The following is a 12,191-nucleotide window of genomic DNA, read 5'->3' on the forward strand; positions in this document are numbered from 1 at the left end:
TCGTTTTCGTCACTGTGGCTTAACCTTTTCAAGACGTAGATCGTTGATGACCATATACCGGCTGAGGGTGATCCAGCCATAGCGGAACCAAACCATCTGGCTTCTGTGCGCTTGTGTCATGGCGCTCCAAGCAGTGCCATAGGCACCACGACCAACGAGCTGGTTCATGAACACCAGGCTTTCGGGTCGCTCCTTATCCTGATCCTTGGCACCAATGGATGAGAGTAGCGTGGGAATAAAGTCCATGAAGGCGGAGTACTTGCGCACAATGCCTACGGTGGAAAGGGTATATAGATCGACCGGGCTCGGCCACTCGGACGCGGTGGTAAGGGCCTGGATGAAGGATCTGGCACCCAGGTAGAGAGAGATATGGTTGGGATGAGAAGACACGCCATTGCTGTCAAATGTAACGAGGATGTCAATGTTGGCAGTGGGCTTCAGATTGTTCTTACGCTCCTGGCCAAACTTGGGCGCAAACGTGCTTCCTAGCAGACGAGCAATCAGGTTCTTGTCCCACATTCTCGTCATGGAGTCGGGGAAGTCGGTGCTATAAGTGAGGTATCAGTCAGGTTCTTGGGCTGTAAGTGCCAGATAGTGACAAAGGTATTCAACATACGGGTTGTCGACCACAAAAACATCGTCCTCGCTCTGCAGTCCCAGCGCCAGGCCACTCTTGACCAGCTCCTTCTTGCGAACTTCTCCTAATCCGTCGGCATCTCCTATAACACGCCAAAGTCTACATCAGCCAAAACTGCTTTCAACCAATTTGTGTAGTCGCATCACGATGCGACTGCAAGGCACGGGTCGCTGCAGTCGGCTCATACCAGTGCTTAGGCATAGAATCTTGACGTGGTTTCCGTTCTCGGGTCGTGTGAGGGCGAGGACGGTCGGGGAGAAGAACATGGCTTCGTCGTCGGGGTGCGCAATCAAGAGACAAACTCGCTTGTTCTTGATAGTCGATTGGGCAGTGCTGGCTGTGAACATGTAGATGCCTGGCACCACAACGGCGAGGCCGGCGAAGATGTGAAGAACGTTCATATCTGCGGTCGCTTCGAATACGGTGGTACGGCTCCTTTTGCGACGAGATTGCTGGAGAACTGCGATTTCGGCTATTGGGTACCGGATGGATGTGGATGATGATCGCTACAGCAGCGCAAGGTCTATATGAGCTGTGAGCAGAGACTAGGAGCTACACCAAGGTCAATTGAGTTGTTAAGAGCAAAGACTTGGCTCCTATCAGAAGCTGGCCGTGACCTGGGTCATAAACGAGTCGTGATGGCTGAGACAAAAGTGGCACGAGACGCGAGAAATAACAAATGAAACTTGGTCATGGAGGGGCAGGAGCTCACGAGGGTCGCAGATGCCAATCGCTAAGGCAACCCCCCATAGACCTGAGCCTAACGGTTCACCGCCTCACTAGACTGTCCCGATGCCCTTAGCTGAAGCTCAAGGGAGCCCCTCAATTTACAGAAGGTTGGGTAGTGGCGTTGAGCACGGCAGGGCCCGAAGCTTCCATTGCGGCGTCATGAGCTTAGCCCATTGGGGCAACCTGTTGACGTTGACGTTAACCTCAGGTGAACCTCAACTTTGAACTTTACTCAAAGTTGCCCAAGAGCTTCATCTTACGACACAACCAACATCAACTGCCGACCATGGCTCGTCAACGAAAGGAAAAGTCTGTTAAGGACATTAAACTTCAACAGCCGGATCGATCTGGTCCCACCAAGGAAACACTCGTCGATTTCGCAAAGGGCCGTGACCTCTTCGCAGAAGCTGATCGAAGACAACGCGAGCTCAACGGCGAAGTCCCGCTCTTATCCCCTCGAACAGAACGTATCTTTGAGACAATACTATGGACTGGAGTCATTGCCACCGTGCATTTCACATTTGATGTCCTAGTACAGCGGCAATATGCGATGGAAGTTGATTGGTTCGCCATTGTTCAAAGGACTTTTACAGCTTGGCTTTGTAAGATATCTGCGATCTGTACCAATTTTTCTACTAACGTGATGTTCCTTTAGTGTTCATCGGCCTCTTTTACGTCTTGCACCCGCATTACTCCCATAAGTCATTCTTCCCGCTTGTTCCTCAACAATACCAAGAGACTGTCCGTCAAGCCATATTCTTTGTCGCGAGCACCGTAGGCGGCTGCTACCTCATTCACATCAGCAACAACTACGGATACATAGCAGTCATGAAACAAGCTCCTCCTGTAGGCTGCTTGTGGGTATGGGCGGTCGTCGAGATGGACATCCTTTGGGCGTTTCCGAGTTTATGCATTGCAGTGGCATATGCCTACAAGAATGGATACGGTTTCCGATAAACAAAGTCTATTCTTCTGTGGACGTCTTGGGATTACTCGCATCTCCCGACTCAGATGTTGTGGCGGAACCACCAACCTCAGCCAACTTGGTCGACTCGCCGCTCTTGACCGCGAGATCTGTCAAGGTCCCGGCTCTCGAAAGGCCGGATCGATCACGATGTGTCAGCCGGCTGACCAGGTCTTCTAATCGATGAATCCTATCTCTCTGACTCTCAACTAAAGACTCGAGTTTACGCGAGCTCTCATCCATCTTCATCTCGCGCCACTTCGTCCTAGATTCCAGATCTCGTAATCGAGATGAGATCATGCTCATTTGCATGAATTGCACTCTCGCTGTCAGACCTTCTCGCTGTCTCACTAGCTCCAAAGCTTTCGTCCTCACTGGCAGCCATGCCATGGCCACTGTTGTACGCCCGTTCCAGTTCCTTGGCATGAGTGTCCATGACTGCCCTTGGTCACCAACACTCGCCTTGGCCTCCGTCTCAGCGACAATATCGAGAAGACGCTGCTCCAGATTCAATAGATCTTCCATCACAAAGTTGTACATCTGATATTCGGGTTGCTGTGTATGGAAACCTTCATGTTGTGCATTTATGGCTGCTACGAGATCCGCCAGCCAAGTGGATTCGGTTTTGTACCACGACAAAGATGTTTTGACGCGGAAATACTCATCGTCGCTATTTCGGAGGAATGTTAGGCGAGCATAGAATGCTGCAGCAATGGCAACGACAAAGGTCAGCATGCCCGCGACGTTGGCGCTTATCGAGAGGGGTGAGTCTTGCTGGCCATCACTGGAGTCCATTGTCTCACAGGTCAGGCGGAAAGTTGAGTGAGGGTATCAAAATTCTGGTATATGTTGCGGAGAAAATAATTCCAGCAAGCACATTTTAAAACACCCTTCAGTCAAGTACATGGAGTATTGAGTACAGCCTAGAGATCCAGTCAAGCTGAGAGCTGGAAACCCCTAAGCAAGTCATTCACGTGAGACGACACGTGATATTTGACGGGAGTCATGGTTGTAATTACGAACTTCATACAGCAACGTAATGGTGAATACGGAGAACATCGGAGAGGAATCAGGCTCAACAGAAGTGGACATGGGTAAATCGTGGTTTCATGTATCTAGGTCAGAATATGACATAATTCCTATATAATGCGCTATGTGATGCACCATGCAATCAACACCTCCTTATCATCAGTAGTATCATACTGGATATCATTATCTATGCGAAAAAGAAATTGCAAACAAACCCGCTCTAAATGGAATCATCCACTACCTCGGAGCTCTTCCCCTGCTGGGCCGTGCCGAATCAGCAAATGTGATACCTCGTCGACCAGGCGGCACTCTCTCGGTGCCCTCGTCATCACTGTCATCACCCCCATTGCCTACTCCCAGAGCAGCCTCTCTTCTCCTCCTCTCAGCGGGTGTCTCGCCAGTCTCTTCCTCTCGTTCAACGTCCCCTTGAGCTGATAGAACGGCGAGACGGCGCTTGCGCTCAACAGCTGTCTCGCCCTGCTCTTCGGACGGCTTGGATGGGCTTGAAGGGCCTGCATGCTGGGAGGGAGATGCAGCTGGACCCTCCGTTGCCTTCGCCTTCCCGCTAGAGTGATGCTCAGCAGCCTTGGCAACCTTGATTGCAGTCTCGGGTGGCAGGTCCTGTTTGGCAACCTTCTTGACGGCTTGCGAGGCAGATGATTGCTCTACAACCTCCTTCCTTGTTCGTGAATCCAGCTTCTGTACTTCACGGATAAAGTCCTCCTTAGTCATGCGTTGACCAACACCGCCAATTGTGAATCGAATAGCCTTGTCATCGGCTTCTTGGTTCTCCGCAATAGACTTCTTCCTAGTCTGTTCATTTGAGCTGTTGCCTCCGAATACACCTCCAAAATTGGCCCAGCCAGGTTTGGCTGCTGACTTCTCGCCGGGTGTGGTACTAGGACCAGCTTCTGAGTTCTCACCCTTGGTCGTGGGCAGCTCATAGGTTTTAACGACTTCACCATCCTCGTCTTCAACAATAATCTATGTTTTGTTAGTTAATCCCTTGACGTAATCCTAGGAATGCACGTACTGTGTTTCCAAATTGGTAGGCTCTGGCAGGTTCATGTCGTCGATCTTGGCCCTTTTCCTTGCGCTTTTCCAATTCAGTGTTGTAGACTTCACCCACCCTCTTCTTGAAACCAGAGATAGTCCATAGCTTGTCGTGGCCAGGCTTGACGGCTGTGATGGGCACATGGTCTTCGTCTTGTCTGTGAGATTCGGGAGCGGGTTCGACATCAAGAACATCCCCATCTTTGTTCTCAAATATCAAATCATGACCCTCCTCGTATACGTTCACAGTCTTGGGGGGTGTCTTCTGGCCGCTACTGCCGGCAGGGCTATCTTCTGCCTTCTCGATCTTGTCGGCATCCTTCTCCTTGGAGCTATCATCAGCCGCCAATGTGGATTCGGTGTTGCCTTGTGAGGGTGATTCCTCTTGCTCGTACTGTTCTGTAGGGGATAAAGGCGTAGATGATTGTCGCTGAGGGAAGATTGCAGACTGAGCAATCGGTCCTCCGGGGCCACTGTCATCCCAGTTCTTATGCTTGCGCTTTCGCGACACAACCGATGACGAGCGGCTGCCACCCTGGTCTCGCTGTCTGCGCAAAAGATGACTATAAGGCCCGTTGGGAGGAACCAAAGCATCGGGAGGAAGCTGGGGTGCCTTCTCTTCGTCGATGGATGCCTCAGAGAAGGACCTAGCTTGAGATCTGGATTGAGAAGAGATTCGGGGTAGTCGGTTCATCCAAGACGGTCCATCTTCGGGAGCAGCTGTGTAAGACATGGTCAAACTCAAGGTGTTAATACGCTTTCCAAGGGTGAAGACGGCAATTGAGGAACCATGGACAAGAATCGACGTGACTACCATGAAGCACACTATCGGCCACACGAGATATATGAGCTCATAATGTTCAGTGTTCTCGGGTGGCATCTCCGCCAAAGGTACCGGTTCGCCATGCTCCAATTCAGCTCGTGCCAAGATCGCAACGAAGATTGCGCCCACGCCGATTGGGCCGAAATGGCCAGCGAACAATGCCTCACGCCAGGTTTTGACGTCTGGTATAAACGGTTTGAGGGCGAGCATGATAGGAATCCGGCGGAAGAAAAGGACAAAAACGGCGATGACCACAAGACGCCAAGCCATCATGCCAAATCGACCATCGTTGAACTGCGACCACGGGATGATGGTTCCAAAGTAGACGAAATAAGTCAAGTTAAGCAAAAGATCGATAACGTTGGACACATGAGACTCTTCAGTCTTCTCGCCGAACCAACCGTCGTTGGAGAAACCAACTCCTGCTGCGAAACCGACGAGCAAATCGTCCATGCCCAGGATACTACCAGAGCCGGCGCACCAGAGCGCAACAACGAAGTAAAAAACCAGGAAACTCTCTCGATCGATGAGGTCGCGTTTTTCGGCGAATTTAATACCATGGCGAGCGATGTAACCAATGGCAAATCCATAGATGGCGCCGAAGATGCACTCATAGAGAAGAACATACACAACGAAATGAAAACTCACATCTTCTGCATCTCGCTTGTACTGAATAAGGTATAAAGACAGATAAATGAAGGGGAATGCCATTCCGTCGTTGCACCCAGACTCGGCGGACAGCAAATCTCGAAGATGCTTAGGAACTCGCTTTGCAAACTTGCCCTTTCCTACGACAGATGATGCCAGGACAGGATCAGTAGCAGTAACACAAGCAGCCACAACAAGACTATCGAGCCAATCCAACGCAGGGATCATCCAGAAGATGAACAGACTGACAATGAGCCAGCCGAAGGTCATAACTGGAACCAAAAGAAAGACAACAGACTTCCAATGGCGCTCCATGTAGAACTTGGGCAATTCGACACCGACGGCGAAACATTGTACAACAAGAACAATTCGTGAGAACTCAACGGTAACGATATCGGTCGAACCCCATTCCTGGGGATTGATCAAATTGGCTGCGTGAGGACCGAAGATTACGCCACAAAGGGTAGCGACTGTGGCTTCACCAATGTACATGCGCTCCTTGATAAAGGACGAGCAGAGCATGAAAAGTGAAGTGAAGCCGCCGAGGATAATGTACACCAAGTGCGGCTTGGTGATGTCAAGGTGACTCCACGCCATGTTGGGCTATAGGAATAAGGATACAAGAGGTTCGATCGTTCGATTGGCCTTGACGGCGCTCGATACTTGTAGTGTCGCGATCTCGGAAGCGATCAAAGCAACGTTATCGCAAGGGGGAGGAAATCGGGCGGCGACGCCGCGATCAATTGTTGTTGGCAACTCGTATGCGAGAGAAGCGCAACGTCCACGAGATGGAGTAGGTAGGTAGTAAAAGAGCGACGAGAGGGGAAGACGGTCAACAGGAACAGTTGGCCTAATGTCAATTGTTGTTCTTGGGAAGGAAGAAAAAGAATTTCTCAACGGCCGCCCGAGATCAACACGCAAGAGCGAACCGTTTGATCCCCGTCAATCGGCGCCGGGCTCAAAAATGGCACAGGCCTTGAACAGTGTCGTCACAGGGCAACAATGCCTGTAAAGCCGGGATGGTACGCCACTCGGCGCCACAAAGGTCTAGGCGTGATAAGACTTATCGATGTGAATCTGGAGAGTAGATAAGGTATTCTCAACAGAATACAGCCACGAAGAATTACGATAGAAGTTCAAAATCTCCAACGGCTTTCACTGGACTTTCTTTTGACCTCATCGGCTGGAGATTTGTGTCTCCGGAGGGGGGGTCCTCTAGCGCAAAAATCGAGGTTCATTGACGAGCAAGGGGATCGTCACCATCGACAGCCATCCATCCATCTCACGACGCAACACACACAGCCAGTGAACCACAAGGTCATGGTTAAGGAACAGGGGGCCCCAGTCGGATCAAGTACCGCCAAGAGCCTCTCGGTGGGGGCTCGCGGGGCCATTTGATGCGCCGCTGCTTTTATCCAGAATCTTCACGACACCCAAGCCGGACAAGACGGCAATATGTTTACCAAGGCTTGAGAGGTCTGTCGTGTTGTTCTATTCGATTTTCGAACCCGATCTTGTAAAACAAGCACCAAGATATACTAACATAGGCTCAGCCAAGTTTTGATCCTTCGAATCGAGACTCAAATACAGTCTCACGATAACGGCCTAGATCACATCTCAATAAGCCCTGTCTTAGTCCGCACTCGTCAGCTTGTCCTGTCCTCCATGCATCTCCCTTGTCCAACGCCATGACTTTATTTTCAATAACAACAATGGTTTGGTTCCACTTCTCGCCTCAACATCTTTTCTCTACATACGGAGTAGTACCCCGTAATACCCTTTCCTAATGCTCACCCACACATACGCACTTGTCTTATATCAAATTTCGATGAGAATGGCATCCAAAGCCTAACGACGCCTAATCAATAGTCTCACAAAAGCAACCAGGCCGTATGATATGATATGGGACCAACGAATGAGATATGCCGCTAGCCGTTGATTGCCTGAATAGCCTCCAGCTGTCCGCTCGAGACGATAAAAGTAGCGTTCGCATACCATACCCCGGCCGTTCCGTACAGGAGATAGAACCTTGTCCTTCGGTCTCCAACACGAATTGGCATGTCTCCATCCGAAGAAAAATGAACACAAAGAACAAGATTGCGGGCAATGGATATGACCGCCTAAAGACCCTCTAGCCAATAACTGTATTTCTTGGCACTGTAGCATTCCCTCAATGACGACTTTGCAGCGCCAACCTCGGGTTTATCATCTCGAGTCATTTGTTCATCGTCTCGAGTGATAGACTGATCCGCAACACGATCATCGTCACAGATGAACATTAACGTCGAGCTGCATCGTCACCCCACGAAACCGTGCCCATTCAAGGCGCGTCTCTCGCTGCAAACGGCGGCCGAAAGGGAAACGACCCGGCTCTTGTTTCCTCTCTTGATTTGTGCATCTGTTCCACTAAAATTCGTGCGAATCCCAGTTGCCAGGCTCTGTTGTTTTTGACACATGGTTTGAGGGTCTGTCAAATCAAGGTTAAATTTTACCGCTCCGGCGGCCATAACCGCAGACAACCTTATTTCCCTGTCGAGCTGCGAGATCGATTTTATGCTTATTATTTGTCACGAAACGCCTGAGCTGCCAATGGCTGATAAACGCGGCGTTGAAAGCGGTCTAGTGAGGGTTCTTGGGGGTCTAGATCAGGAGCATTTGGCCCAGGCCCTTCAACTTCTACAGGCAGAATCACTCGGGCAAGACTTCATCCAATGTCACTGTAAATCCACAAGATCAAATTGAACCCATTGCAATCGCCTTGGTTTGTTGACGTCAGTGAGAACGATAGAAAACACGCTACCCTGTTTCCAGCAAAGCTTCAGGCTCATTTCACCTTGAATATGGGTTTCTTAACTCCACAGCAATAACCACAAGGTTAATACACCGCTCATTCTAAAAAGAGATCTACGAACCTCCTGTACGACTTGTGAGGGCATCATGTCTCACGCACACAACGTCTTGCACGTTTCGAAGAGCGCACCAAACTTGAAGAGACGTCAATTGACGTTGCATTTTGCAAGTCTTGGATATCTCTTGGAGATCTGATGGACCCTGGATTTTGGTGCAGCCAAGAGGCCCAGAGATGTACCCCAGGCTCGCGAGTCACTCGGCGCCAAGGGCCAAGCTCTCATGTGAAGTCGCCAAGAGGTAAAAACGCACCAGGTGGTGCAAATGCATAAGAACATGATTTGACGATAGCTTCACTTTTATCGCCATGGGGTAAATGCATACTCCGTGCTGCAGAGTTTTGTGAACACAAGAACTGGCGCCACGCGAATGTGTTACTCGATCACATTGAACAACCATGCGATATGCTTCACCGCAAACCACTGGGTATCGTATGCCACCTTTCTCAAATCACATGCATCCAAGGCCGGCCTTGACGAAGTCAATCTTGAAGGGTATTCTGTTATTTTCTGGCTATCTAAATGCATAACGACGTGAGCTTCTCTCACTTCCGTTGGCTTCTATCTCAAGTTGTTACACAAATTTACCAACTCCCTCGGTCAAACAAGTACAGTGATCCTTAAGCCCCCAAAACTGAGTGAATTACCAGCTAACTCTCTCTAGTTGATGGCCATGTACATGATAGCAGACATTGCCAAAGAAGCACACATGAATCCAAAGCTGGGGCCATGAACAGAACCACCAGCCGTTGTGGGCGTAGGAGTTGGCTCCTCGCTAGCTGACGCCCCTGTGTGGCTAGCAGCACTCGGCTTTGTCACAGAGGTCATCATGCTAGGAGGAGCAGGCATAGGAAGAGAGCCAGTTGGCTGGTCTGTGTCAATTGCAAGAACAGTGCTCTTGGTAGCAAGGTCCTCGTCGACTGAAGACAGGGGTGGTCCATCTAGACTACCGTTTGACTTGTCGTCTAAAGAAGTGTGGCCAGTCTCAATTAAGACATTCTTCAAGACCTTGGTAGAAGAAGCAGAGGTCGTTGTTGTGGCTGGGGGCTGAGTCTTCTCAGGCTCGGGCTCCTGTCTGGGTTGAGTCTGAGGCTGAGTCTGAGGTGCAGACTCGGGTTCCGATTGAGGCTCATCAACATCTCGACAGAGAACAGCAACAAGATTGCCCTTTTGGCCGCGGCTTAGAAGTGATTCTGAACTGGCTGAGACATCACCACATGATGCTTGGATGAAGCCCTGGGCTTGTTGAACAGAGTCCTTGCAAGCAGCACTGCATGCCTTGCCGTCGGTGAAGTCTTTGGGGGTGCATTGGGAGAGTGGTGTATCGTAGGCTTGAACACAGGTCTCTGGGAATGACTTGTCACTGATAGACTCGAAGTCTGACAGTTTGAGAGACCCTGCTGAGGCGGAACCAGCCATGAGAAGGAAAGACAGCTGGAGCCATCGTCTTGTAGATTGTCCAGTCATTGTGAAAAAAGTTGTTGTCTTGTATTTGACAATAAGAGCTGTAGTTTTTCGGAAAAGAAATGCTTCGACGATAAAAGTATCGAGAGTCCACGTTCAATTATATGATTGAATGATTGTGGCTTGGCTCAAGCACGAAGCATTGATATCATTCGATCAATAAACTGGCAACTCAGTTGAAACGCGCTAGAGTGCTGACAACCAGGCTGACGGGACCAACACACTGAAGGAGTTGGTCTCGAACGACGAATCGAAGCTGATCGTGGGCAGTGAATGTTTATGCGTTGTGTTTTAGTGAAACTACCCTTGGGAAGATCGTTTCAGCGGCAAGATTGAGTATAAGCCTCGAACAGATGGGATGTTTGGGGATGATCAAATAGATTAGTTGTTTGTAAGAGACGGATCGATTTTTAATGCTTCTGAATGGAAGGAATTTGATCGGCGTTTTGTGATGAAGTGTTTGTGGAAACGGGAAATGAAGGTGTCGTAGGTGATGGTTGTCTCGATGTTGAGATGCGCGACAAGTGAATTAATGAGGTGTAATGCAGGCGATGATGATGCTCGATGAAAAGACAAAGAGTGCGCTCGAACAAGTAAAAGTAGTAAAGATGAAAAAGAGTCCAAGTATTGTTTTTGTCTTGATGGAGTCAAGCGTCGAGTGTACAGCACAGCACAGTCTTGCAAGTGTAAGGCGAGGGAGCACAGCTTTCCTCTGGTTTCACAACTGAAACGAGTGTTGATAAATGTTTGCTCTTCTGTCGAAAATGGGAACAAAGGAAGGAATACCGAAAATGGGGAGAGGGCGAATATTTGATAAAAAAATGAAGGGGATGCACAAAATATCGGGCGGATAGTATGGGGAAAGGGCTGAGGAAAAGGATGGAGAGAGACAGGACGATCAGGGAGAGGCACTATGGACTACTATGGAGCATCTTTTTACAGAAAGGGATATCTAATGCACATCACTAGCTCAGAGTCTGGTCAAGAGGGCGCATCACAATACAAAAGCACCGACATGTCGTGAGAAGAGGGCCAAGCCATTGGATGGGCTCCGCAATGATCATCAGGGGTGCCTCTTGTCAAAGTCTGAGCCTGACGTCACACGAGCCATGAGTTGTTGAAGTCGCTGTGTTTGCTCTTGAAACGACAAGACTTACAACGGGTAGTGTACAGCATTCCTTGTGCCATCTCAACGGCGTGTTTGTCCTCGTATTCTTCTTCGAGCCCTCGGTCTAGACGAGACTGGATGAACCCACAGAGAGAGAGAAGGAGAGAGACTTTGTTCGAGAGACAATTCACACGGCAGACTTGTTTCAGAACCGTTTGTTTCGGTTTCATTCGTGCCGACGCACAGACGAATCAAAGCCTCGAGCGGGGACGCCAAGATGATGAGGAAAAAAGGAAGAGAGAGGCTGCTCGAGTCAGGATTGCTTCTAGTCTAGTGCGCATGGAAGGTTCTTTGACTATCGCTATAGTTGAAGCCTTTTATCGATAATATTTGCTCGAATATTATCGAATAGTCCTGCTGAGGAGGCATCATCGAGTCCTCATCCCAATACTTGGACCCTTGCTGAATCCCTGCAGTACCCTTCGCCCCCAGAAATTGCATCCTTTGGCGGATCGAAAAGTGGAAATGCCGTCCCAATGGCGACATGGTACAATCAGAATGTGGCGCTGTAAACTTCCGGCAAGGTACTCTTTTTGACCATCTCAGTCAGCTTACGAGCAAAATACGAGAATATTTACATCCAACAGAGAAATCTGAGCATTCGTAGTTTGTTTGTCCTTGTTTCAGAGTCCTCGGAAGCCGTTCGGCAGTCATAGATCAACGCTTAGATCAGCTCTCTCTAACCCGTTTGCTCACAAGATCGACTGCACTATTCCGCCAAGGGCACGACCCTTTGAGTCAAGCCGCCCATTTCAGTAAAGACACGACAT

At 49.6% G+C, this 12,191-nt stretch overlaps 5 protein-coding genes across 5 annotated transcripts; 1 reads left to right on the forward strand and 4 right to left on the reverse strand.

The window, feature by feature from the left end:
- Positions 1-9: 9 nt before the first annotated feature.
- FMAN_12716 (uncharacterized protein) lies at positions 10-1,038 on the reverse strand (the record flags this gene model as incomplete). The annotated part of the gene is made up of 3 exons (XM_041823191.1): positions 10-547; positions 617-719; positions 825-1,038. 3 exons carry the CDS (start codon positions 1,036-1,038, stop codon positions 10-12), a joined length of 855 nt encoding a protein of 284 aa, XP_041688796.1.
- A 614-nt stretch (positions 1,039-1,652) lies between these two features.
- Positions 1,653-2,323, forward strand: FMAN_12717 (uncharacterized protein; the record flags this gene model as incomplete). The annotated part of the gene is made up of 2 exons (XM_041823192.1): positions 1,653-1,968; positions 2,022-2,323. 2 exons carry the CDS (start codon positions 1,653-1,655, stop codon positions 2,321-2,323), a joined length of 618 nt encoding a protein of 205 aa, XP_041688797.1.
- A 7-nt stretch (positions 2,324-2,330) lies between these two features.
- On the reverse strand, positions 2,331-3,125 carry FMAN_12718 (uncharacterized protein; the record flags this gene model as incomplete). The annotated part of the gene is made up of 1 exon (XM_041823193.1): positions 2,331-3,125. The coding sequence occupies one exon, from the start codon at positions 3,123-3,125 to the stop codon at positions 2,331-2,333; it is 795 nt and encodes a 264-aa protein (XP_041688798.1).
- A 471-nt stretch (positions 3,126-3,596) lies between these two features.
- Positions 3,597-6,480, reverse strand: FMAN_12719 (uncharacterized protein; the record flags this gene model as incomplete). Its single annotated transcript, XM_041823194.1, has 2 exons — positions 3,597-4,343; positions 4,393-6,480. The coding sequence occupies 2 exons, from the start codon at positions 6,478-6,480 to the stop codon at positions 3,597-3,599; spliced, it is 2,835 nt and encodes a 944-aa protein (XP_041688799.1).
- Positions 6,481-9,449: 2,969 nt separating this feature from the next.
- Positions 9,450-10,256, reverse strand: FMAN_12720 (uncharacterized protein; the record flags this gene model as incomplete). Its single annotated transcript, XM_041823195.1, has 1 exon — positions 9,450-10,256. One exon carries the CDS (start codon positions 10,254-10,256, stop codon positions 9,450-9,452), a length of 807 nt encoding a protein of 268 aa, XP_041688800.1.
- Positions 10,257-12,191: the final 1,935 nt, after the last annotated feature.

This window comes from Fusarium mangiferae (genome assembly GCF_900044065.1).
Source record: "Fusarium mangiferae strain MRC7560 genome assembly, contig: FMAN_scaffold015, whole genome shotgun sequence".
NCBI classification, from domain to species: Eukaryota; Fungi; Ascomycota; class Sordariomycetes; order Hypocreales; family Nectriaceae; genus Fusarium; species Fusarium mangiferae.